Below are 25,089 nucleotides of genomic sequence, written 5' to 3'. Positions count from 1 at the left end.
CATATAACAGGCAAAAGATTTCGCATAGACATAACTAACCATGTGGGACAAATGTAAGTGAGTTTTTAATTTTTTTTTCTAACTCACAGTTAATTAATAAAAAAAGAAGTGATGCATCACCTAAGCATCGAAATCTATACATGTTACAACAACAAAAACATCCAAACCACTGGACTATCTTGTTTCTACATTTAGTTTTTACATGTATTAATATATATATATGTAAATTTATAATTAAAATATATAAAAACTAGGTTCCGCATAGACTTCACTTAATCTACGATTTTTTGATAATTTGCTAAGCCCAAGATCGCCGTCCGACTAGCGTCTAGCATAGTTCCAAACTTTATACACAAGATATGAATATCACCACTCACTATCAATAAATATTGAATGAAAAACCCATAATTCTTCACATATACTATTTAATCTCTTCAGGTTAGTTGTTGGGTCAATATGAAACGAGAATTGGGCCTTAAGTTAAGAAAGGCTTTGGCTTATTAGACCAGATGATCGTATGCATGTAACAAGAAGGATTAGCTGCCACGATCAACATATTTTACCTATTTTGAGGAAAATCGACCGATTCACACATTAACAGAGGACCGCAATCCCGATTGATACATATATATGGACCCTATAATAAAATGTATATCAACACATAAAATATTAAATTTCATACACAAACAAAAATATTTAAGTTTTGTACATGCATTGATCGTGTCTCCTTTAATCAAATGGTAAAAAAATGCTTATATGAATTTAACGGGTACTTATGTATCATTTATATTTTAACTAATTAATAATAAAAAAATTTAAAAAAAAATTATAGATGGGGGCAATGAACTCGGGTTCAGATATTATAAACCCATATTACTCAACCACTATGCCAACCAAATATTTTGTTCTAATATCTATTGTATATTTAATATTCTTTAATTTAGATATTTCCATATTCCTATGTATTTTGTCATCATCCAAACAAAACAAGAAAAACGTATTCCTATTCCTTGTTATGAATTTGTTCATATTTTTCAAAATCATCTAAATATGTTCATATTCCTTGGTTTGAACTTTTAATTATCTAGAATTAGTTCCGCAAAATATATATAAATTCTAAGTAATTATTTTTAATTATTGTTATTGCTTTTTTATTTTTTTAAAAAAAATTCAAGATAAAAGTTTTTAAAATGAAAAGGAATTTTCGAAAATTAAAAATATAGTATGAAAAAGAAAAAAAAACCAAATATATTATTATAAAAAGTTTGAAATTGAAAACACACAATTGAAAATTATTTAAAAATCAATTTATTATTATTATTATTTTAAATATTTTAAATAATTATTTTAGATATTTCTAAATAATTATTTTAGATATTTCTAAATAATTATTTAAATAAATATAAATATTTTTTAAGTATATATTAAAAAAAAATTAATATTTTTAAATTATATGTTTTCAAATTCAAACTTTTATAATATTTTTTTCGAATTTGTTTTTTGATTTTTCATATTTTATTTTTAAGTTTCAAAAATGCCTTTTGATTTTTAAAATTTTTATCTTGATTTTTGTTTTTTTAATAAAACACAATAACAATAATTAAGTTAATTAAACATAATTATTTATAATTTATATAATTTGTGGAACTAATTCTAGATAATTAAAAACTTATAACAAGGAATATGCACATTGTTTGGAACTAAGGATTATGCTTTTCGTGTTTTGTTTGGATGATAAACAAAATACATATGATGATCGAATCATCTAACTAAAACATATTACATATACAACAGATAATAAAATGAATAATCCGGTTTAGTACAGTGGTTGAACTAATAGGTAGATAGTATCTGAACCCGTGTCCGACGCCCCCACTATAAATTTTAAAACAATCTTTTATTATTTTTATTAATTAATTAAAATATAAATGATATGTAAGTATTCATTAAATCCACATAAGCATTCATTACCATTTAACTAATGGAGACACAGTCAATGTATGTATAAATCTAAATATCTTTATTCGTGTATGAAATTTAAATATTTTATGTGTTGACGTAAGTTTTAGCACATGATCTGTATGTATGTACTGATCGGGACCGCGATCCTCTGTTGATGTATGAATTGGCCAATTTCTCTCTCAAAATGACTCGGTAGCTGAAGTACTATCGGTGTAATTTAAACAAGCTAGCAGGGTAATTGATACTATAGTTCTTATAAATGATTAAACTTTTAAGTTTCACGTCTTAGCTAATTAGTAAAGAAATTGTAATTATTATAGATACATATTTCTGAGATATATATAGTGAAACTCAAATATTTTTCAACAGATGTTGTGGTACCGAACTGCCGATCATCCATACTTAAATGGCGTGTCAACATGACCAAATCTTTCTAGAGCGTTCATTGCGATACGTAAGACCAGTAGAAACAACTTATTTTATATTTTTGAACAAGACGTTTAGCATGTATAGTGTATACGTTACATTCATTGAAAGTTTAGCATGTATATAGTGTATACGTTACACACATAACTAATATGATGGTAAATTTAAACACATATACATATATTCAACTCTCATAGTCCTGCTAATTAGGCCACGCATGGAATAATAGCCATATGTTGAAATATAAATTGGAATTAAAACCGCCATATGTTTTGGGCGAAACCGCCAAGAAGATGCATGAAAATCAAAACTTGCAAGGACTCACAAGGTCAATATGATGCGCCTAATTACTCCTTTTCCACACATAACTCATTTCACCATTCACATTCGTAGCTCATGCAATGACAAAGTGCAGCATTTAAGTTGACTTTCAACGCATCACATTCCTCACTGTAACTAGTCTTTTGCTAGACGTGTTGATTTCACTAAACAATGATTTGCTACTGTCCACGACTCGCATATTTTAGGATACACCTACAAGGGCCTACGTCTCTGTAGTTTAGAGACTAAACAAACTTGTATAATTGAGAGAACATGACAATTTTTTTTTTGGCCAACGGACAAGACTTGTTCAGAATACATAACTATCTATCATTTAATGTGACCACTTACCACTATCGTAGTCCTATAGGCAATAAAAGCTGGACATGAAATTTGAAAGGATCCAACGTTAAGAAAATCGTTGGTAGGACCCCGATTCTCGTGAACAAGAAGCGCCACAGCCCACAAGCACAAGGAGCGTTTTGTTTATTTTCTCTTCTAACGTTACATTTTTTCCCTACATAATACATTTTTCTGTCAAATAAAATACACAAAACCTCACATTATTCGTCATGAAACTTTCCATTTTTCTTCTATTTAAACCCCAACCCATTTATTCTTACAACGTCAAAGAAGGTTTATATTCTTTTTTAGCAAAAATAAAATAAAAAAGGCGTCTACTCTGAAAAAGCGATGGAATTTGAGTCTGATGATCAAGAACGGTTCTGTGCGACTCCTAAGCTTCCTCTGTTCTCGATTCCATTAAATAGAGCATTTGATACTCCTGGCCTAGCGACGCCGCCTGTGAACATCGCCGGATCAGTTCCATTTCTATGGGAGGAAGCTCCGGGAAAGCCTCGCGTTTCCGATGAGAACAAACCTCCTGCGTCAAAGCAGAACGCCGGAGGAGGAGGGGGAGTTGTGAGGTGTCTTGAGCTTCCGCCGAGGCTGATTTCGCCAGCCACGGCGGATGAGCCATCTCCGACCACAGTTCTTGATGGCCCTTACGTTATACCTCGCCGGTCTTTGTCAGTGATATGGAGAAGCGAAAAACAATCCGAGTGTAGCTCCAACTCTTCACATTCCACGAACGGTCGCTACTGCGATGGTGGCGGCACAACGGTGAAGATAAGCAGAATTAGAAGAAAAGGAAGCCTTGTGAACCTTTCTCACTCAAAATCTGATTTCTTGGTAAGTTTTGATACCAACTTCAGTTCAGATCTTGCTAACCTAACTTTTATCATCACGTACTCTGTTCTAAAATCTCTTCTGTATTTGAGTGAATGAACTTACTGTTGGCTTATTTTGATTCCATGATTAAAAACGCAGGCAAGGGTTTACAAAGGGTTTAAGCAAGTGATTCCATGGAGGCGTAGGCAAGATAATCTTCCAAGGATGAGTTCTTCCAATATTTAGAAAGAAATCTCTCCAGTTTCTTTGTAGTATTCCTCTGTATATAATAATTTACAGACATGAGAAAATAATTATAGTAATACTTCATCTATTTCAATATGTAAGCCCTGGTCAAGATTTTTTTGTTTGTTTCACAATATAAGTTGTTTTTAAATTCCAATATTTTTTTTGCATTGTACGACTAAACGATATTTAATTAAAACAAAATATGATTTATCATTGGTCATTTCTTTTTTAATTAAATTTTAGAGACAAAATAATGTTTATCTTAGTATTTATGATTTAGCCAAAACAACTTATTATTTGAAACAAAGAGATTAACGTTTACTAAAACAGTATAATCAAATTATGACCCATACTGGTGAAGAGCCAAGACAATGCATGGGGCGTTGACAAATTCACTATGATGCCAAGCCTTTATACAAATCCCACTAAAGCACGTCAAAACCATATTGCTTTGATGAGTTTTTTTTTTTGGAATAAAAATATTGTTCTGATTTTTGTTCTTATCTATTTAGCAACCTCCACTAGGTACTCTTCTATAGTTTATATATTTGTAAATGAAAATATATTACCATTAAATATAATTTTGACACTAAATGTGCAAATATAATATTTGGAAATTACAAATAATCGGGTGGAAACGCATGGCTCATGCAACAGTTGGTGGTTCTGAGTTTTTTTCCCCTTTAACATATTTCATGCGTAAGTTGATATACAATTTTCTCATGTCACTCAAAACCTTCTTTACATTTTCTTTAGGAATATTTACTTATGGGCTAGTTAGGTAGAGTTAACATATATATTATGGGCTAATCAGGCAGAGTTAAAGAATTATTTTACCATTCGTTATTTTGAAAATAAAGCTCTATAACTTGATAGGATTAATTTATGTTATACCATAATTAGGCTGTAAATTTGCATATCCTCTATATATTAATAGAAAAACATTTAAAAAGTTATAACATGTAGTTTGTACTAATTAAAAAAATTTCATGCTGAATTATCACATAATTAGAATGCTAGTTTTGCTTAAGTGACAACTTGAATATCAATTGAGAATTTTGTTAGTCCAAAATTAAATTGATAGGAAACATTATATTATATATTATGTCTATTATGGACCATTCATCTATCAAATTGAAATTATTATATATTATTTTCTTAAATAAAACCTACGGAATTACCTAATGTGATTAAGATATATATATATATATATATATATATATATTAATTATTTTAAATAATAAATATTTGCTAGCAATCTGTATATTTTTTATCATTTTTGTTTAATTATTTAATATTAAAATAAATTGCAAAATTACATTAATCATATAATAAAATTTTAGATTTTTTTGTATATATTGAATTTTGAATTTTTCAAAACGAGTATAAATTACTAAAACTGTTAAAACACTCACAAATACTTTTGTGATCAAATTTTAATTTTTTTCTGTAATAAGATATAGTGATTATAAAATCATATGGATAAATAATTTTATTTTAAAAAGTGTTTATGTTAATATATATATATTTCATATCGTTTTAATTAAACTATACATCATATGAAAATACATACTTATATTTTGATATCAACATTGAACATATAATGAAAAGTAAATATTTTAATTTTCAAATCCACTGTTTTTTTTAATTGATCATATATTACTGAAACCACTAAACATTCTACATTAAAAAAAATCGTTGGCGTAAACTTTTATTACACACACATGTAAATAATCATAAAATCATATGAGTAGAAACCTTATTTAATAAATATTCATATTAAAAGTATACTATATATCTATGTTAATATCATTTAAATTTAATTATATATCATATACGATAGATAAGATTGATTGTTTTGATTTATTTACTCTAAAATGATTGCGAGTAAACAAGAGCTGTCGTTTGATTTATATGCATACACTAATTTATTACATAATAATAACTGATTGATTAGTTATTTTATATATAATTATTATTTTATTATTTCATAATATGTAAAAAACATAAAATAAGTAATAAATATACAATATTTATTCTGCACAAAGTGCAGATCTTAACCTAAGTATGCATTTTTTTAATAATTTTAAATCTTAAACATTTTCTAAATCTGAGGTCAAAACAAAATAACAAAATGAGAATAAACTCAAAAATCAATATTTATATCGAGCAATAACCAAAATAAAAAAAAAACAAAAATATTGAAGATAGATTAGGATTGACACATGAACGTAAACTTCTTATAACCATAATTAACTTTTAAATTGCTAAATCATGATATAAAACCAAACTGATATAGTTTCATTATAACCAAATAGTATGCCTGAGATTATTCGGCATAAACGTTAGGTTCTTATGCGATAAGTGGTTTTTTAACTTCAAATATTTTTTTAAATGGGATCACCTCATCAGTAAACAAATTATGTATATAATAAAAAAAAGTTTTAAAAATTGTTTAAGGGCCAAAAATATTCGATCAAGAATATAAATTTTATTTTTTCATACGATATTTCTTAAATAATTTTCATATAAATGATCATAATAACTACTAACATTTTCTAAAGTTCATATTATATGCTTTATTAATCATCTATAAAAACATTTATCAAATTATGTATCTTGGCTTATTGTATATTTTAAATTATTATAAGAGCTTGTAAGTCATCTATAAGAGATTAAAATCCTATCTTGCTAAGTATTAATAGAGAAGTCAATTTAGTAATTTTTGCTTACGTGTCGATTATAAGTGAACTATTACAAAATTGTTATAATTTAATTGGTCAGTGATTTTTAATTTTTATTTATTTTAATTAGATCTAAAAAGAAAAGGTAAGTCTATAACCAATCAATATCACTTACCAAATAATTTATATAATATCAAAAATAATGAGTTATGGTTACTAATTGTTGAAATTATAGAAAGAGAAATAAATTGATCATTTTTATATTTAAAAATACATAAAATAATAAATGACAAACCGTTTATATAAATAAATATAATAATTTCCTATTATAATTTAAAAGCATTATATTTTATATAAATGATCATAATAACTATTAACATCTTCTAAAATTCATATTATATGTTTTATAAATCATCAATAAAAACATTTATCAAATTATTTATCTTGGCTTATTGTATATTTTAAATTATTATAGGAGTTTGTAAGTCATCTATAAGAGCTTAAAATCCTACTATATATTAATTGAGAAGTCAATGTTGTGATTTTTTCTTACGTGTCGATCATAGGTGAACTATTACAAAATGGTCATAATTTGATTGGTCGATGATTTTTAATTTTTATTTATTTTAATTATATCTAAAAAGAAAAAGTAAGTCTATAACCAATTAATATCACTTGCCAAATAATTTACATAATATTAAAAATAATAATTTATGGTAGCTAATTGTTGAAATTATAGAAATAGAAATAAATTGATCATTTTTATATGTAAAAATACATAAAATAATAAATGACAAACCGTCTATAGATATCAATATAATGATTTCATATTCATATTTAAAAGCATTAAACTTTATAGAAATTATCATAATAACTATTAACATCTTCCAAAGTTCATATTATATGCTTTATAAATCATCTATAAAAACATTTATCAAATTATTTATCTTGGCTTATTGTATATTTTAAATTATTATAAGAGTTTGTAGATCATCTATAAGAGCTTAAAATCAAAGTTATATCCTACTATATATTAATTGAGAAATCATTTATGAGATTTTTGGTTATGTGTCGATCATTTATGAAATCTTAAAAAACTGTTATAAATTGATTGTCAATAATTTTTAGAATTATAAAATTATTTATCTTGGCTTGCATATGTTTTAAATTATGACTAGCCTTTGACCCGTGCACCCGCACGGGTTTATTCATGTTTTTAACTTTTAACAATGTCATAAACAATTATTTTTATTTTCTTGTTATAAATTCATAAGTTTTGTCAATGATGTGTTATGTTCAATGTGTTTTGCATCTATTTATGAATTATGAGATTATGTCGATTTTGGTAAAATAAAAATTAAATTGTAAGATATTAACGTTTTTTATAGTTTTACGAAATTATACTATTAACATTGGGATTTATAGTTAAATATAAGTTCAAATTTTATATTGATTTTTTAAAACAAATAAATTATTTAGACAGAAACATAAAAAATAATGAAAGCAAGTAACCGAAAAAAACAATTGTACCACAATTTTTGAGAAAAAAACTTCAGTATAGTTTTGTAAAGAACAAAAACACAGTGGCTATTTGGAAAAGAATGACTCAGAGTCCATCATGTGTTTTTTTTTTTAACTTGTACCACAGTCCACAAGCAATACAATTACCGTCTGCTCTAGAACTTTGAAGATCACATACGGCTACTTGAGCCAGGCTTAGAGCTTGGTCAAGATCATATAAAGGAGCAAGCTTTATAACAAACCCGTCAAAGTTACTTGTTTTCTCCAAGATTGAATGTTTTAGAGCTTCCTCACGTTTACAAAAATATATATGTGGTTCATATATATTAGGAAGGTATACCCATGGGTCAAAGTCTATGCTTAGCCGGCATAGTTACTTGTTTTCTCCAATAAGTCCGTGATATAATATTCCCTCTGGTGGAAGCTGGATACTCTCTGCTGGTTATAGTTGTTTGGAACATGCTAAAAGAAGGAGAGCAAAGGGAGCACAAAAAGGTCTTTCTCATCCTCTAAAACGAAGTTGTCCAGATTCTTTCCTACCACCAAGTCCATCTCCTTTTCCAGAGAAGAATAACAAAGATTAATCTAAGGGATGATGAAGACCTAACTCTTAGGGGATAGTAAGAGAATGGCACTCACCTGATCATCCATCAAGGCATCAATTGTTGCCTCTTATAATCAACAATAATCTCTCGACTATCAATAAATGAATGATGAGCATCCTACAAGAAACCATCACAAAAGAACATTTCTTTCCGACAACTAAACTCCACTGTTGATACAGAAAATGTACATTTCAAACAGCTTTAAAGAACAAAAAAAAAGTAAGCATCACCTAGTACCTCGTAAGCACGACACATCTCCTTCTCAGGCTCATACTCCACAAAAGCATATCCTCGTGAAGCACCCTCACTAATCGAAATGTAACAACATAATGTATAATCAACACAGTTATGCTAAGACAATATGTGTACAAACCAACAGAAGTAAGATCATAAAGCAGAGCAATTGCAAAGCCTTTACCAATGTGTTTAACCAGCAGAAAGCTCTTAACTTTATCGTATTTATGCATAGCCTGTAAAGAAGAGCCTTTATCCTCACTCCTACAACAAAAGTGTAATTCCACGTATAAAACACATACTCTTACCTCACGAAGAGTCTCCTCCGACGTAAGATGAGAGGAGATTCGACCCACGAAGAAAGTACAGTAAGGATCTCCAGCTGCTTTGGATCACCAGGGATCATCTTCAAAACCCCAAATCACATATCAAATAAATCAACTTTGAGACTTCAGAGACAAAAACAGAGAGAGAGAGAGAGAGAGAGAGAGAGAGAGAGAGAGAGAGAGAGAGAGAGAGAGAGAGAGAGAGAGAGAGAGAGAGAGAGAGAGATTACATAGGCTGGTGTTATAGCTGAGGAGAGCTCGACGAAAGCCGCCGTTATTATGTGGGGCAATGTCGTAGGTTTAATCACGTTTAGTAAGGAGATAAAACTACTGTGTTTTAATTCCAGTGGCATTAGAATGTAATTTTTGTGCAACTTTAAGGAGTGAGTATTATTTGTACTTCTGCCTTAATAGTTTAGATAAGAGGTTTTAATTTATTTATACAAGCTTATAAATTAATTTATAAAATATATTTTAAATTTCATTTTATATTAAATGATAAATTACTTAATTGGTTTTTTCTTAGGTGTCGATCATATATAGAGTTTGAGAAAAATATTATAATTTGATTTGTTAATGGATTTTAAATTTTTATTTATTCTATGAGTACGAAAATTAGTTTTAGAAATAGTTTTATGAGTATCCAAACGACTTAAATATATTGCACAAAATAATTTATGGTAACTAAATATTTGATTTATATAATATATTTAATTCTTCATAAAATCATTTTTACCAATCAAGCATTTCTAAACTATATAAAATATTTCAGAAGTTTCAGTATTATATATCTTTAAAACTTAAGTAATTTTATTAAAAACTGAATCATGAATATTATACATAACTAATTTTAGTACAATTATCAATACAAAATATCAAAAAATATTTAAAATAGTCATATTTATCTTTTTTTTAACAATTCTTCTTAGAAAAATAATTTTAAAAAACACATTATGATAAAAACATATTTTAATTAAAAAAATTATAATAAATATATTGTTACAAAACATTCAAACCCGCGAAACTGCGGGAATCCACCTAGTTATACATGTTATAACTAGAGGACAACTAAATGGTATACAAAATAAATCAGCAAAAGTAATCATCAAAAGATTTAAAACCAATCTAGACGAGAAGAAGGAAGTCAATTATAACCAAAACTTTTGCTTGAATTTGAAGGAAAGCACACCAAAAAAAAAGTTTAGAGTTCATCATGATCAAAGTAGTCTTCGTCGTCCAAGTCCTCGTGATGAACTGCCTTGTAAAACACATCTTCGTGGTTTAACATCTCTTCAAGTGATAGTTTACCATCTTTATCTTCATCCGCCTTAATTCCAAGAACAAAAAATACAAATTTCATATTACAAAAGGTCTAAAATATATTTTCAAAGGTTATGAAATTTTGGTGGACAAAGGAGACTCACCTCATGGCAAAGGAAAGTAGAGTAGTATTTGGCGTAACTCAGCTCACCAGGTTGAAGATAATGCAAAATGGGTCGAAGCTCATCGGCCACGAGGAACCTGTCTTTGTCTCTGTCAAGCTCTGCGAACAGAAGCTGAGCCGTTGGCACATTCTCGTCTTCTTCCGTCTCGAACTTTGCAAACTCTTTGTACATTTCGTATGCGTTCTTTACAAACTCTTTGTACTCTAGCTTCCCATCACCGTTCGTGTCCATGCCCCTATTGTGTATATATCAAAAAGAAAAAACGTACCAGGTCACTTTTTATAAGCTTCATGGTTCATGCAATCAAGAAGTATATTCACAAAACGTTCTTACGTCATTCGCTCTCGTAGAACCCATCTTTGAACATCTCCGTTTCTGCTGTCTTCAGGGTGCAAGAAGCTGCAATGTTTTTTCATGTTATTTTGGAATATTGTATGTGATAAACTTAACTAGTAGTAGAAATGAGATCTTCCAAAGCGTTAATTACTTGTTGAACTCTTCGATGTCGAGATAGCCATTATGATCAAAATCAGCATTCTTGAATTGCTCCATCCACCAACCAGCTCCACCGTGACTTTTCTCGTTTTTCTCTGTTTTCATGTATTGTTTGCATATTTAAGAAGAAATATCTCGGAGAACATGCTTAGTTAATCAAATACAAGCTACTTAGTTAATTACCAATGTCTTCTCTAGAGAATTGAGGCAGATACTCTTCAAAGGTTATGACACCATCCTTGTCTTTATCTTGTAGCTCAAGCTCGTTGGCGGTTCTGTAACCCATGTTGTCCTCTGTCTGCTGCATCATCCACGTTTGAAGCTCTTTCAAGCTAACAAACCCATCTCTCGGTGCCCCGTCGAGCAGAGGAAACAAGAATTTGATCCTCATCGTCGTGTTTAGCCTCCTCTCTTGCGAAAAATACTCATCAAACATATCATCTTTCTCCTCCTTCGCAACAGCCTCAACGGTGGTGTTTGCTTCTTTCTCATGAGACAACCTCTCGATTCTGGTCACGATAGGGTCAAACACCGGCGTTACGAGCCTGCGTCCGAGGCGGCGGGTTATGAGGGCCTCAACGGATTGAGCCTCGTTGTGTTTACAAGGAGTAAGGAAGAGGAGGACACCAATGATGAAGATGGTGGTCAGTAACGTGTAAACCACCACCTTGGCCATCTTCCGGTAGCTCAAGGCGGGGTTGAATGGGAGAGAGAGAGAGAGGATGAAAGGGCCACGAAGTTTGCTAATTTTGTTTTCGTATTTGCTTTATTGAGGTTAAGCCATAATTCTCATTGGCCATTGATTGTTAACCGTTGTTACCGCCAAAGTCGGTTATCCAAATAATGACAAGAACAGAAAAAAAACCCTCTCTTTATATAGCAAACCAATAAAAACCGGTTACGATATGTGTTTCATAAACCTGAGGGAACAAAAGACTGTTGCAATATAAGGACAAGACTGAGAAACATCCAAGTGAGTTACTGTTGGAAACGATATGGTAGAGATGAGAGTTGAAATTTAAAGGAAAGTTTCTTACTAAGTCATATACATTGCGGAAGTAGAGAAGAGGAGGCACTCTCTCTGTGGTTAGTATTTGTTTTTAGTCTGTCTGCTTTGCAGTCTCTCTGAGCCAGGGCCAGTCTGATTCACAAAGATCCACCGGAGAGTTTCCGTCATCATCTTTAGAGGCTGTGTTAGCTTTCTGCTTCACCAAGAACTCGGCGATGGCTTCTCTGTCGCAGACAACAGCGTAATGCAAAGGAGTTTGGCCTTCGTTGTCCTGTTCAACAGAATGAAACAATAAACATATGAATAAAGATGTTGGTACGTTTGCATATCAAGGGAAAGTTCTCTTTCTTCACCTTAGCATTCACATCAGCGTTCTTATCGACTAGAAGCTTAGCAATTTCGAAGTGGCCACGGTCTATAGCCCAGTGCAATGGTGTGCGACCTTCACTGTCTGCAGTTTACGGGGAATTAGAATGCAAATCCAACATCAAGAGAACGAAGTTCCACGAAAAAAGGAATAAAACAAAGCAGATACTAACTAACCCTTTGCATTTACAGGAATGCCGCTTTCAATGCTTTTAAGCAAACTCTCGACTTCTCCTTCTCTAGCAAATTCATGGATGGCATCAATCTTCCTGAGATACAAAACAGAATAGGAACGCATGGATGAATGCCTAGAGGGATAAGTGTCCCATTCAGAATCAGATAGACAGGAAACGAAAAGAAAAAGGTTCCAAGTTCCATGAACTCGTCAAGGACAATAGCAGCCAGTTCACTTATAAAAGTTGTTACATATCCATTGAGGTTTTCAAAGAAGCTCTGATGTGAAAATTACAATCTAATCTAGACAGTCAGCAGTATAGACCTCAACAAGTAAAAACACACATAAGAATACAAGAGAAGAACCTTACAACTCATTTTCGGATTCCTCTTCATAAACCAATGAGCTAAAAACTGGCCCCATGGTTCCTCCTGTGTTGGAGACTGCCTCATCCTTACTTCCACTTCCGGCTTTCTGGTATGCGAGCAGATAAAAAGCACATGAGCAGTTCAGAGGCAATAAAACGAAAATAAAGAAGGGGGAAAAAAGGCTCTGTACCACGCCACCGTCTAACCAAGTTGGGTAGAGCTGAGTGACAATCTCAATATACTTCTCCATCGCTTCCTCAGGGGGCATAGCACCCAGTTTCTGCCATGCTTGCCTGTAACAGACCAAGATCAACGAAAACTTCCAATCAATGAACTTGCAGTCTTTCAACAAAGTACAAGCCACTAAACAATCAACACCACATCATCTCCAGCACACAGGCAAAAAAGGTTCACTCAATAATACAATTCCTCCTTAAATTTGATCTGTACAGAGAGAGAGATACCACTTGGCACGAGCAGTGATTTTGAGAGCAGAAGGCTGAGGAGCAGTACAAGGCCCTTCCGTAACGATCTTATACAATCCGTAAAGCTGCTGCTGAACCTCGCTAGGGACCTTCTGCGACAGCCGATCCGAGGCGGCGGTAGTCACAAAGAGAGTAGCGGCGCTGAACGCCTCGTCGAGTTCCGTGCTCTCAACGCCTTCCCAATCATCGTCGTCTTCCTCGGTGTCACCAGCGACGCTATCGCCTCTTGAGCTACCTTGCTCCGCGACGAGCGAGTCAGCCTCGTCGGTAGAAGACTCGATGCGGCGCGAGTCAACCTCCGGTTTAAGATTCTTCGATTCCGGTTCGGGATCGTGGTGGCGAGTGAGGGAGAGGTTGTCTTCTTTAAACGTGACGACGATCGAGATGAGTTTAGCTAATAGGTAGGAGAAGATCAGACCTATGATCACAGACTGAGCAAGCTGAGCCCAATCACCCATTTTTTTCTGAAATATTAAAAACCCTAACTAATCCAAAACACAGTCACGAGGAGGAGGAGGAAGAAGAAGGAAACCCTAGGGATCTGGAGTGACCAAAAGGAACAAACTCTGATTCATTAAACCAACAAAAAACAAAAAGACTTGTATGCGTTTAAGACTTTTTCTTTTTTCTTTTTGAAGTTAAAAACGACACAACAAAAAAAACACTTGGCGACGAGTGACGACAGATCACAAAAACGTCTAAACTGGGGAAGAACGAAGAAGCGTACGTGTTGTGCCCGCCCTAATCTTTATTTTCTTACCTGACCTAACCAACTAGAAGAATTGAATTCATGTCAAGGTGTGGTGGTGGTGGTGGTAGAAAATAAGAGAAGACGTGCATGGTGTGGATGATTTAAAGGCTTCAATCATACGACACGTTAGATTAAATGTATCCATTAACATAAGAAAAAGCTAGTCCACAGACTTGAACGCATTAGATTCACGTGGAAGTGGGGACGAAAATGAAATCCAACTCTCTTGTTCCCTTTCCTATCTTTACAAGGAAAGATAAAAAACTCGATACACAATATTAAATAGTTCCACTTTCAAACGTTGCTTGCTCAAATGAGCATCTCATGAAGAGAGTACCCAACTCATGCGTGAGTGAGAATCACTTTCATGGAATACTCATTTAAGCAAGAAACATTGGGAAAGTGGAAGGGAGATTGTATCACTTTTGTCGATGAGAGATGAGAGAGATGCATGCTTTCACTGGTATAAATACAAGAGAAACGTGACTGCACAGTACACAAACTAGGAAACTACCCACCAGACTAAACTAGGCTACCACACTACTAAATATCTTTTAACTCAGATACACTTGAAGAAGACTTACAAGTAAGCCATGGAATGGCAGCTCAAGCATGCCTTTTAACCAACAATCAAACAAATTCTCACACCCAACCTTGTCCTTTTCTTAACCAAACCACATGCCTTGGGTCTGGGGGATTCAGTCCCCAGTGTACAGTAGATCAAAAGAAACAAAAGAGAGAGATGCTATTTCTCAATACTTACCGTTTGATTAGTAAGGGGACATTCAACCTGTGGAATTTTGTTTTTTTAAACACTATTCTTCTTGTGCTCCATAACGGCATTGGACTTTTTCCCCTTCTATGAGCTTCTCAACTGCGTCGAGAGGAAGACCCACCATCTCCAATGTCTTTTCCCACACTCTCTGTGCAGTTTCTGTGTTGTGTGATTCTTCTGAAGGATTTGCCGGGCGGCAATCTTGAGAAATGAATGGACAAACAGGCCAATCATCGTTCTTTAGTGTTTCCCAGTACTCTGGAATCTGAGGGTCTGTGGCCGAGAAGAGAGTACTTCTACAACCTTCTTGGGATGAAAATATGAAATAAGGTATCAAGGCGTAGAGAAACTGAAGAAACCTTGGTAGATCCCTTGCCTATAAAATACAGAAAAGGCATTTTTTATGCAAATGAAGTTCTAAAAAAAACAGAATGGGTGTACATCCTGCACTTGTAACTAAATGGAGTTATGCTAACACTCACAACATTTGTTAGGACAACACCAGGGGATAGACACATAACGCTAACTCCTGTTTCCAGAGGCAGCTTTTTGAAAAGAACGCTACTAAACATAATCTGGAAAATGAAGGGAACCAAAGACTTAGTCACCAGTTTCTAAAAAAGAAAATTGCGTAGCAGTTGGAAAAATTAAATACCATTACTGTATGCTAACCTGGGCAAGCTTGCTGCTCGAGTATCCTACAACGCTTGAATACTTACGGCTACCAGAAACAACATTCATGTCGTCCGGGTCAACGAACCCAACACTATGCATCTGAAAAAGTGAATCCGACAATCCATTATCTTGCATGAAAAAATAATCACCAGAGACGATATATATAAATTGTTCCACTTTCATACAAACAGCCATGACACAATGTTTCACTGAAATAAACAATTATGAATACAGGTGGTAGAATCCGGTCACTGTATTATATTTTGGGTCAAAAACCTTTCAGCAAGCTTGGGTTTCTTTCGCTTTTCAGTACCAAGACTCTACTATTGATTAAAAAAAACGAATATGTAGTTCAGCGATTTAGAGAGAACCTACATTATTTGTCTATATGTTCTGCAATCAATTGACAAGACCAGAGCTTTTCAAATCATGAAATATAAATATAAATCAGATATTCTTCAACATTTACTCATACCAAAGAGCATAGAAACTAGGGAGCACATACTTGGAGCCTGTAGTGTTAGTGATACACTTACCACGGAATTCACATTAATGACTCGGCTAGGAGAACCTCGGATTAGGGACGGCAAAAGGAGTACTGAAAGAAGCGATGGAGCTAAATGATTAACTTGCATATGCTGCTCGTATCCATCCTCTGAGAATTTTTGCGCCTCTGCACAAATAAGGGAGGATAGCAATTTAGTTGGTTTCTTACCTCAACATTTACTGCAGAAAATGTAGCCGCAGTCATTTAAAAAAAAAACAACGGACAGAGTTCTATAAATGGGCAATCGTAGTAGACTTACTATAAAAAGTCATAAGCGTTAAAGTTTACAGTCAGTTCTCACTAATATAATCCACCATGCTGGAATTTGATGATGGTGATGATGGTGGTGGTGAATGATGCACAAGTATTACTTTGAAATCTTCTTAGCATTGAAAGTTGAAGAAGAAAACAAACGGAGAGAAAGAAAAACAATGCTTTATAGCTAAAAGGGCAACAAAACCAACCTCCCATGGCAAAGATGCCGGCATTGTTAATGAGAACATGCAAAGGACCTAAACGAGCGTTCCAAGCATCGGCAAATCTCGCGACAGAGTCCAGCGAGAGAAGATCAAGTTCCATAGCCTTTACAAAAGCAAAAAGAATATCATCATCAGCTATCTAGATGTAACAAAACCAGTAAGTACTCTCGTTCTTATAACTAATGTACACGAAACAGGCTTAGTAACCCACAGCCTAACTAGATCCCATATGGCTTGAAGTTTCCTTTGTACAAAATAGAATCACATATGCTAATACACATCCTTGATTGACTATTTTGCAGTCCGAGCAATACACATTATTAGCCACAAACTATAATGTATATATATCATAGTAAACAATAAGATTGTACCTCGATATTAAGTGGGAGACCTCTACCAGACCACTCGTTCTGCCATTGCTGAATGAGCTCCTGAGCTGCCTTTGTGTTCCTCACAGCCATCACAACATGAGCACCAGCCTCTGCAAGCTGCCTGCCAACAAAGATGCAAAAGAGCTACTTTAAAGGTATCCAACGAGTCCCAAAATGAAAAGCAACTTCGTTGTGGTATCAGCCAGCAATCCTCAAACTCGCGATTGGTAGTGAATCGGAAATCAAACGAAGAAGCAAATGAACTTAGTCGGGAGGAAGAGAAAAAACCTAGCGGTTTCACGGCCAATGCCGCTGGTGGAGCCAGTGACGATGCAAGTGAGGTCGTTGACGGGAGGAAGAGGGAGAGGGTTCTGCAAATGAGAGGCCGTGATCCTCTGGAAGAGAATCTCCCCGAAAACGCTGCTCCATCCTCTCATCCACTCCATCCATCCCAAACTCTTCTTCTTCGTCAGAGACGGAGACGACGCCGTTTCCTCACTCATCTTCTTCTTCTTCGGGAGCTAGATCTATGACGTTATTATACGCAGTGAGAAAAGAGACAACAAGTGTATTTCCGTCAAAATCTAGGACTTCATTAAAAACAAATAGCCTCAAATCGTGGAAGGCATTATGGGCCGACGCAATTTTATGACCCACACTGAGTATGATTGATCATATGCTGGACCCAGACCCGATCCGAACTCGAAACCCATACCCAAAATACCCCAAACATCTAGAATATTTTCAGTATTTTTTTTGGTATTACAGATATTTTTTTAAGTTTCGGGTTAGAATTTTCGGGTTTAGTTTTGGATTTCGGATAAAATTTTAGATTTTTAAAATATATTTCGGATAATCTGATAAAATTTCGGATATATTTTGAATATTTAAATATTTCAGATATTTTTATGTGTTTTGGGTATTTTTTTCAGGCATGACTCAACAAGATCCGAACGGAATCTGACACGAACCGAATCCAAACCGACAAATTCTAATTACCCTATTGGATCTAATTATCTAAAGCCAAATTGACACGGACCCAACAAAACCTAAACTGAACCCGAACTAAAATTTTAGTTACCATATTAAGTCTAAATATCTAAGACTCGAAAAATCTAGACCCGAACTGAAATTTTAGTTACTATATTGAGTCTAAATATCTAAGACTCGAAAGATCCAGACCCGACATATTAAGTCTAAATATCTAAGACTCGAAAGACCGAGACCTGACATGATATGCCCATGCCTAATTTTTCAAGTGATCGGTTATTATTTAGTGCATCATTAACTGATTTTGTATTTTGTAGGCAAGAATGACATCAGTACGTTGAGATTTTGATAATGATTTAATGTACAGAAATATGATATGAGAGGCTAATACAAAAGTTCCTCCAAGCTTAGAAGAATAATGGTAAATGATATTGAAGAGTTTGGATAGTTTTTTACACACATTTAAAGAGGGAAAAAAAGAATCAACAGACGGAGTTTGACAATTAGTACAAGTCAAGGGACTCGAGCACTCTACCAGCCTGGATGTGAAGGGCAGTGATTCTTTGCTCAGGGTCACCTGTTGAACCGAATTGACTCGCTGCCCATATCAAAGAAGCGGATTTTTCACCCAAAAGGCGCCTAATGTCTTCATTTACACTCGCAATGGGCGATCGATCCTTCCCATTCACATGTCCAACTAACAGTAGTAAGAACTCTCCGCATCTTAACCTGCAAATCAGTAAGAACTATAACATGACCGAAAGAGCCCAAATAAACGAAACTTTTTGACCCGAAGTGGACAATCTTGTTGATGCCACTACCAATGACCTCAGAGTAGGAAACTCTTGAGAATGCATGAGCATACATACTAGACAATGCAAAAGGCTATTCTATGATTTTGACAAAGGAACATATCCAAAAGCTACTGACAACATCAAAAACAGAAGCGAAAAATAGGAAATGAATCTTTGTTGACAGCTATTAGTAATCTAATGGCTCAATGGCTCATTGGAAAAAAAAATGAGAACAAAAACTTGCAAGGGAAATTCCACCTGAGATTTTCATCAGCTTGTTTGTCTCGCATGAGCATTGCAACCTCCTCAATCCCATTGCAGGCTCCAAAATCCTGTTACCAAAAAAATACAAAAGGATAAATGAGAAAACATTAAACAAAAGTAGCATTTAAAATGCCAAAAGCCAGTTTGTTCCATTGATTTCTACTATTGACAGAAACAAACTGCTCTCTAATTATTTTCCGAATACAGAAGTTGTTATCAGAACAGAGAAGCTGATACTTACCACCTGGTTTGCTGAAGAATCCAGCAATATTGAGATTAAGGCATCTAAGCAGGCACCTTGCTCAAGTACTCCTCGTGTTGATAATATATTCATCATTACCTATAACATATATACAAGAAACTTATGTCACAAGTAGTCTACGTTCTAGAGTTCTATTGCAGTTCTATGCACCTAATCAGTTAATAGCCAACCGCTTCTAATCAAATGTTACACAAAAGAGAGTCTTACGCGGACTGCGCCGTGTTTATGAGCGAGAACAGTGCTCTGAGGATGGAGAAGGCAGCACCCTTCGAGAACCCTAAGAGCAACCGCGACCTCATCATCCGTAGAAGGACTCGTTATCTTCATCGGCTCCACGCTGAATATGTGATCCAAGCTCGTCACTCTATCATCCTCCCCTTCTTTCAACGAATGCCGAAAAAGCACCGGAACCACTGCGATATCACGACGATCCACATCATCATCATCAGAGAAACACATTACAACACGGTAACAAAGGGAGAAATTAAGATTATTCGGACGTACGTTGGAGATCGGAGACGGTTTGGGTGTGGGAGAAGAGGCGGATGATGGAGTCTGATTCGGCGATAGATCGGAGAGTTTTGAGAAGAGATCGAAGGCCGCGGATGCGGAGGAAGGAGAATTCAGCGCAAGCGTCGCGTAAGCCTGTTCGGAGGGATAGCGTTAGCTCCCTGTAGAGTCTCTGTGTGTTGAGTGATGTCACCAGCTCTTCAACTACCATCGTCGCCGCGTCGGTCTCCTCACCGTTCTCCGATCCCGACGGATTCTCCGGCGTCGCTGACGGGCCATCGCTCCAGATCGGCTTCTTCAGATACATCTCTTTCCCTCTCTCTCTCTCTGTAATCACATTGCTCAACTTTCGTTGGCAATTCGTCAGAAAAACGGCGACCAGTTGGCTGTGGTAGACAAAAAACAGCAGGTTGTCTACGTCGATGTTAGGTGCTTGATGAGAAAACGGCACGCAGTTCTTTCTTCCTATGGATTGATTATCTACAAGTATATTATTATTTACAAAGAAAGGTCTGACTTAACTTCATTTACAGAGAAGCCTTGAACGAAGAACATATCCATAATTAATGTATATATATATTATGTAAACATCCACTTAAACACAAGAGACTGACATATTTAACAGCATGCAGGCGAGAGAGATAACGAACCGAATAATGGATGATGATAGACTTGTGAAATCCATAAAGATTGGAATCGACAAAGCCAAGGTTTTATCTATGTACAGTTTTTTGAGTCAATCCAATAATGAATTCAACATGTTGCTTTCACTACCAATCCTCCTCCTTGACAATCTTAGCCTTTTCGAATATGAACTTGCCCTCCTTGTACTTTTGTGAGCTCTCGTAGGCTCGCTCGTACTTCCAGCCCAAGGGTTCATTGCAGTCAGCACAAGATATGTCAGCCACAGTGTGGAGACCCGTAAGAAGATGCCGGTCTTCTTTAGGCCCAACCACAATGTTCATTGCGTGGGAGAAGAGGAAGGCTCTCCCGGTTCTTCCCTGAAAATTAAGAACCATAGGTTAGGAACTCAAACTGAAAATGTTATTCAAAACCGAGTAACATGTAATGGCCAGGAGCCTCTGTCTAACAATATAGCTTTTGAAATGATCTTAGCATATTCAAAGACTGACTAGTCTTGTTGTTATTTATAACAATGAGTCAAAGGCTACTTCTTTGAGTCTTATGTTTTGTTTCTCTTTCACAAAACCAACAAACAGGTAGCTTGGTGGGAAAATGCACCCTTGATTACTTTAGTAGCATTGATCAGGCATGTTCGTTTTATAAACGCCAAAACTAGCGGCAGCGGCAGAAAATAAAGCTAGGGCAGGAGGATATTCTTTTGATCTTCTGATTAAAAACAGACGCAACGGACAATCCGAGATATAAAAACGGAATCACCGCTGCCGCTGAAATTTCGAGCGTCGTATTTTCTGGGTTGAACTTGACGCAGCGACTGGAAAATACCGAGGAAGCAGTTGTTTTTACAAAACCCAGCGTCATCAATTAGATGATGATGATAGTTATTTGCTTTATATTGTTGAAACGCGGACGCTGCGGCTGCGTCTCCAAAAAGAACAGGACTATCATTCCAAATTCGATAAAAACGACAATAAAGTCAAGGCTTTTTCCTAAAATCTGAGAGACAGACAGATTATCAGAGCTCCAACTAGTCTTAGTGTGATTCTCCACTTAACTCTCTCTCTACATATACCATAAGGGACACAAGCAAAACAAAAGGGATGATGAAGTTGATTCTCACCTGAAAAGCCTTAGAGATAATATCATCGTGAAGTCCCACATGGTTCCTACAGTTGCAGCAACTATACAGCCTTGGACCAATTGACTGAGCCATTCTATCAAACACCTTCAGGGCGTGATCAACTTCTCCAAACAAATCAATCAAGTTCTCACCTTTTCACCAGAAATCGAAAGAAATCACAAAACCCATAAACATATCAAGATCCCACATGGAAACCAAAATTCTAAACGACAAGAGAAGATCAAAAGAAACCTTTCGAGAATCACTAGTTCGTCAAGCTCCAAGCTTTAATGTCTGAAGAAAATAAAAGGATAAGAAGAGTGGGCAGGTGTTGGCGTGCGGGATGAGAGATTCCAATTTCTACACGATAGTACCTCAAAATATTCAATAAACAAATCGTACTATTACAAGACATAAGGAATATAAAAATACACAAATAATACATTTGGTAGGGTTAAAAATATTCCCTGAGAGAAAACTACGATTCAGGTTTGACAATGAGATGGAGAAAAAAAATCAGACGAAAAGGGTTCAATCTTGAGGGATCTTACTAGGGTTTAACGGAGCGAACGAGGAAGAAAGATAATTGTGAGAGATTTTAGGTTGGAGTTGGATGAAAGTTTTGATCTTTATGAGTCTCTGTGATCAGATCACGCCGTGAAGCGACTATCTTACGACTTTCTTTTTCTGGGTTTTTTTGCTTTTATGACTGGGAGTAATGCAAAAAAAGGAGCAAGCTGTGATGCGAAGTGGAAATGTGAAACATATAGTGAGTTTTTTCTTATAATTTTGAAATACTTTTTGTTTTATACTATTTTCATAAACATTAATACAGGTAATTTTAAAACATGCATCACTTGTGAACCAAAAAATTATCTCTCTTTTTCTTAACTGAAAAATTATACTCCAGTGAGATCATTATACCTTCTATCTAGTCATTATATAATCTTTAAAACAAATTCAGTGAGATCATAGGTAAATGTCAGTAGCATGCGTTACTATTGATTTTATCCGTTTTGTTAAAAAGAAAATTGTTAATTTTTATAACCATTACGGTTGAGGGTAAAACTTTTAAGTTTTCAGGTTTGGATTGGACCAATAAGTAAAGACTAAGAGGGGTCTGTTCTCACTCTACACGGATCTTCCCTCTTCAAGAGTTTTGGAAAAGGCATATTAACAAATAACAACCACTATATTCACATTCATACAACAAGGGCGTAGATATAAACATGATTCTTGACAAAGAAAAAGATATTACAAATGATCATCACTTTCCTTGACTAAAGTTTCTTGGTCAACTTGAGCCTCTCGATCACAAACATGCCTTCTTTATACCTCTGTCTAAGATGGAAGGTCTCCACATACTTCCAACCCAACTTCTCACCACAATTACCACACATCACATCTGCCACCACGTAGGATCCGGTTATCAGTTTCCTCTCAATCTTCGGTCCAATCACCACGTTCATCGCATGAGAAAACATAAACGCTGGTCCTGAAGCTCCCTATATCCATTTTTACCATATTAAAAAAGTTGGATAAGAAATGAAAAATGAAAATTCTGGTCAAACAATCTTCATATTTTGCTGTTACCACAAACTTTTTGGAGATGAGATCTTCACCGAGAGCTAGTGGATTTTCACAGTTTCTGCAGAAATAAGTAGGAAGCGTTTTGCCTTCTCCCATTGTTCTCGATGGATGTAGAAGCTAGAAAGGAAATCAGAGATTACAAAGACTCGATGAGGGAGGAGACTAAGATAATTATTGGCTCTTATCGTTAGCAATGTGGAAATTATTGTACGCTGACTCGTCTCTGTCGTTAACCACTTGCATTATTGCAATGCCTAAAATGTTTATGCTTTCCGGATAGTAGGCCTTTATGGTGTATATACGTAAGGCCCATTCGAATGTTAATTTTCATTCATCAGAAATTTGGACTGTTGCTTCCTCATAGGGGGAATAAGTTGTTTTGCGGCGATGATTTGCCGGAGAAGCTACCGGAGATCACCTTCTGAGATATTACCTTATGAGATTAGCTTCATAGAATGGTAACTAGTCTTAGCTTTTTTGTTAATTAACTAATTATTGAGTCTTACCTTGAAACGTCTTTTTTTCAACACACCCTGAAATATCTCTAATAGACAGAAACTGAATCTGAAAGGCCCATAGAAGGCGTGATTTCTCTCTCAGACACAGCTTTCGAAGACAGTTACTAACCAGTGGATAAAAGGCCCTTCCTCCCACGTCACTGCCTTTTACCCATCGTGTACATCTGCGTATATTCGAATTGTTTCCTCTTTTGGGATTATCCCTCGGTCCGAACTACGATCTTGAAGAATTACACATCGGGTTCTTCCCCCGACATGGTCGGAGGGACCGCCGTTCACGCCTCCTCCTTCCCGGAGATGAAACTTGACTGAAGAATGAAGGATCCTCTGGTCTTCATTTCCTGCAACCAGACACCAGCTCAACACCAGCTCACCTCTGCTTCCAAAACCAAGCATCTTTTGGGAGAGGTTAGCTTGGAAATCTCCTAAGCTCAGGTTGCCGTTCTTTTTGGAGTGGATTCACGCAACCTACGACAACACAGGCGGAACTATAGCAACCAGGAAGGGTTTTAACGGTCTCAATCTTTTCAACTATTTGACTTAAGGGGATTCCCTGAAGCGATAGTTGGTTGTAGCCATACCTTCCTGTTACACCCTCAACAACTTAAAGAAGCATCTCTGAGGCCTCTCAGATATGGCTCATCGAAGAATCTCGTCGGCGGAAAAAGGCAAGGGTTTGGATATGGGAACTCAGCTGCCTCCCCGCTCTGCTAGGGTGAAAGTCCCGCTACCAGACAACTCGGAACTGCTACGCAAACATACACTGACCCTGATAGGGCGTGTGACAAACAAAACAGTCCAGAAGGTGTGGTCTGTAATCCCCTTCTTCACTGAACACTGGAAAACAGAGTTCAAGCCGGTGGGCTCTGATTTAGGAAATGGATTATTTCAGTTCCAATTCGAACTCGAGTCGGATCTTCTCTCAGTTCTGGAACAGCGCCCCTACCACTACGCCAGATG

At 35.1% G+C, this 25,089-nt stretch overlaps 7 protein-coding genes across 9 annotated transcripts; 1 reads left to right on the top strand and 6 right to left on the bottom strand.

The window, feature by feature from the left end:
* The first annotated feature begins 1,454 nt into the window (after positions 1-1,454).
* On the top strand, positions 1,455-7,119 carry LOC103867650 (uncharacterized protein At4g00950). Its single transcript, XM_009145750.3, has 2 exons — positions 1,455-3,900; positions 4,039-7,119. Exons 1-2 carry the CDS (start codon positions 3,403-3,405, stop codon positions 4,123-4,125), a joined length of 585 nt encoding a protein of 194 aa, XP_009143998.1. The 5' UTR covers positions 1,455-3,402; the 3' UTR covers positions 4,126-7,119.
* Positions 7,120-10,452: 3,333 nt separating this feature from the next.
* On the bottom strand, positions 10,453-12,170 carry LOC103867645 (calumenin-A). The gene is made up of 5 exons (XM_009145738.3): positions 11,622-12,170; positions 11,431-11,533; positions 11,277-11,342; positions 10,923-11,178; positions 10,453-10,825 (listed from the first exon to the last, which is right to left on the bottom strand). Exons 1-5 carry the CDS (start codon positions 12,112-12,114, stop codon positions 10,700-10,702), a joined length of 1,044 nt encoding a protein of 347 aa, XP_009143986.1. The 5' UTR covers positions 12,115-12,170; the 3' UTR covers positions 10,453-10,699.
* A 125-nt stretch (positions 12,171-12,295) lies between these two features.
* Positions 12,296-14,791, bottom strand: LOC103867637 (acyl-CoA-binding domain-containing protein 2). The gene is made up of 6 exons (XM_009145725.3): positions 13,821-14,791; positions 13,547-13,649; positions 13,359-13,462; positions 12,991-13,082; positions 12,801-12,898; positions 12,296-12,718 (listed from the first exon to the last, which is right to left on the bottom strand). The coding sequence occupies exons 1-6, from the start codon at positions 14,297-14,299 to the stop codon at positions 12,539-12,541; spliced, it is 1,056 nt and encodes a 351-aa protein (XP_009143973.1). The 5' UTR covers positions 14,300-14,791; the 3' UTR covers positions 12,296-12,538.
* Positions 14,792-15,140: 349 nt separating this feature from the next.
* Positions 15,141-18,088, bottom strand: LOC103867628 (dehydrogenase/reductase SDR family member FEY). Its single transcript, XM_009145714.3, has 7 exons — positions 17,728-18,088; positions 17,440-17,560; positions 17,054-17,171; positions 16,579-16,715; positions 16,040-16,141; positions 15,850-15,942; positions 15,141-15,743 (listed from the first exon to the last, which is right to left on the bottom strand). Exons 1-7 carry the CDS (start codon positions 17,940-17,942, stop codon positions 15,408-15,410), a joined length of 1,122 nt encoding a protein of 373 aa, XP_009143962.1. The 5' UTR covers positions 17,943-18,088; the 3' UTR covers positions 15,141-15,407.
* Positions 18,089-18,753: 665 nt separating this feature from the next.
* LOC103867618 lies at positions 18,754-20,566 on the bottom strand. Its single transcript, XM_009145703.3, has 5 exons — positions 20,254-20,566; positions 19,957-20,162; positions 19,729-19,827; positions 19,482-19,555; positions 18,754-19,158 (listed from the first exon to the last, which is right to left on the bottom strand). Exons 1-5 carry the CDS (start codon positions 20,564-20,566, stop codon positions 18,933-18,935), a joined length of 918 nt encoding a protein of 305 aa, XP_009143951.1. The 3' UTR covers positions 18,754-18,932.
* Positions 20,567-20,813: 247 nt separating this feature from the next.
* On the bottom strand, positions 20,814-22,896 carry LOC103867611 (protein yippee-like At4g27745). 3 transcript variants are annotated; one of them, XM_018655380.2, is made up of 4 exons: positions 22,573-22,896; positions 22,274-22,315; positions 22,022-22,173; positions 20,814-21,260 (listed from the first exon to the last, which is right to left on the bottom strand). In XM_018655380.2, exons 3-4 carry the CDS (start codon positions 22,112-22,114, stop codon positions 21,030-21,032), a joined length of 324 nt encoding a protein of 107 aa, XP_018510896.1. In that variant the 5' UTR covers positions 22,115-22,173; positions 22,274-22,315; positions 22,573-22,896; the 3' UTR covers positions 20,814-21,029. The 3 variants fall into 3 exon arrangements, with proteins under 3 accessions (XP_018510896.1, XP_018510895.1, XP_009143940.1); XM_018655379.2 differs by having other exon boundaries at positions 22,274-22,395; positions 22,573-22,885; XM_009145692.3 differs by having other exon boundaries at positions 22,274-22,381; positions 22,573-22,883.
* Positions 22,897-23,176: 280 nt separating this feature from the next.
* On the bottom strand, positions 23,177-23,854 carry LOC103867602 (protein yippee-like At4g27740). Its single transcript, XM_009145681.3, has 2 exons — positions 23,615-23,854; positions 23,177-23,526 (listed from the first exon to the last, which is right to left on the bottom strand). Exons 1-2 carry the CDS (start codon positions 23,705-23,707, stop codon positions 23,302-23,304), a joined length of 318 nt encoding a protein of 105 aa, XP_009143929.1. The 5' UTR covers positions 23,708-23,854; the 3' UTR covers positions 23,177-23,301.
* Positions 23,855-25,089: the final 1,235 nt, after the last annotated feature.

The sequence above is a fragment of the Brassica rapa genome, chromosome A01 (assembly GCF_000309985.2).
Source record: "Brassica rapa cultivar Chiifu-401-42 chromosome A01, CAAS_Brap_v3.01, whole genome shotgun sequence".
NCBI classification, from domain to species: domain Eukaryota; kingdom Viridiplantae; phylum Streptophyta; class Magnoliopsida; order Brassicales; family Brassicaceae; genus Brassica; species Brassica rapa.
Note: the sequence above shows the minus strand (reverse complement) of the source record. Positions and strands in the feature narration are given on the sequence as shown.

What these genes read in the sequence shown, in the direction of transcription:
- LOC103867645 (XM_009145738.3), bottom strand. Translation starts at nt 12,114, where the DNA reads ATGGCCAAGGTGGTGGTTTACACGTTACTGACCACCATCTTCATCATT. An exon ending in GACATCGAAGAGTTCAACAA is followed by an intron (nt 11,343 to 11,430) that starts GTAATTAACGCT and finishes AAAACATTGCAG; the next exon opens with CTTCTTGCACCCTGAAGACA. An exon ending in GTTCTACGAGAGCGAATGAC is followed by an intron (nt 11,179 to 11,276) that starts GTAAGAACGTTT and finishes TATACACAATAG; the next exon opens with GGGCATGGACACGAACGGTG.
- LOC103867628 (XM_009145714.3), bottom strand. Translation starts at nt 17,942, where the DNA reads ATGAGTGAGGAAACGGCGTCGTCTCCGTCTCTGACGAAGAAGAAGAGT. An exon ending in ATTGGCCGTGAAACCGCTAG is followed by an intron (nt 17,561 to 17,727) that starts GTTTTTTCTCTT and finishes CTTTGTTGGCAG; the next exon opens with GCAGCTTGCAGAGGCTGGTG. An exon ending in TCATTAATGTGAATTCCGTG is followed by an intron (nt 16,142 to 16,578) that starts GTAAGTGTATCA and finishes TCACTTTTTCAG; the next exon opens with ATGCATAGTGTTGGGTTCGT.
- LOC103867650 (XM_009145750.3), top strand. Translation starts at nt 3,403, where the DNA reads ATGGAATTTGAGTCTGATGATCAAGAACGGTTCTGTGCGACTCCTAAG. An exon ending in ACTCAAAATCTGATTTCTTG is followed by an intron (nt 3,901 to 4,038) that starts GTAAGTTTTGAT and finishes TTAAAAACGCAG; the next exon opens with GCAAGGGTTTACAAAGGGTT.
- LOC103867637 (XM_009145725.3), bottom strand. Translation starts at nt 14,299, where the DNA reads ATGGGTGATTGGGCTCAGCTTGCTCAGTCTGTGATCATAGGTCTGATC. An exon ending in CTTGGTTAGACGGTGGCGTG is followed by an intron (nt 13,463 to 13,546) that starts GTACAGAGCCTT and finishes CTCGCATACCAG; the next exon opens with AAAGCCGGAAGTGGAAGTAA. An exon ending in GAGGAATCCGAAAATGAGTT is followed by an intron (nt 13,083 to 13,358) that starts GTAAGGTTCTTC and finishes TTTGTATCTCAG; the next exon opens with GAAGATTGATGCCATCCATG.
- LOC103867611 (XM_018655380.2), bottom strand. Translation starts at nt 22,114, where the DNA reads ATGGCTCAGTCAATTGGTCCAAGGCTGTATAGTTGCTGCAACTGTAGG. An exon ending in TTATCTCTAAGGCTTTTCAG is followed by an intron (nt 21,261 to 22,021) that starts GTGAGAATCAAC and finishes CTTAATTTTCAG; the next exon opens with GGAAGAACCGGGAGAGCCTT.
- LOC103867618 (XM_009145703.3), bottom strand. Translation starts at nt 20,566, where the DNA reads ATGTATCTGAAGAAGCCGATCTGGAGCGATGGCCCGTCAGCGACGCCG. An exon ending in AACCGTCTCCGATCTCCAAC is followed by an intron (nt 20,163 to 20,253) that starts GTACGTCCGAAT and finishes GTGATATCGCAG; the next exon opens with TGGTTCCGGTGCTTTTTCGG. An exon ending in ATTCTTCAGCAAACCAGGTG is followed by an intron (nt 19,556 to 19,728) that starts GTAAGTATCAGC and finishes TTTTGGTAACAG; the next exon opens with GATTTTGGAGCCTGCAATGG.
- LOC103867602 (XM_009145681.3), bottom strand. Translation starts at nt 23,707, where the DNA reads ATGGGAGAAGGCAAAACGCTTCCTACTTATTTCTGCAGAAACTGTGAA. An exon ending in TCATCTCCAAAAAGTTTGTG is followed by an intron (nt 23,527 to 23,614) that starts GTAACAGCAAAA and finishes AAATGGATATAG; the next exon opens with GGAGCTTCAGGACCAGCGTT.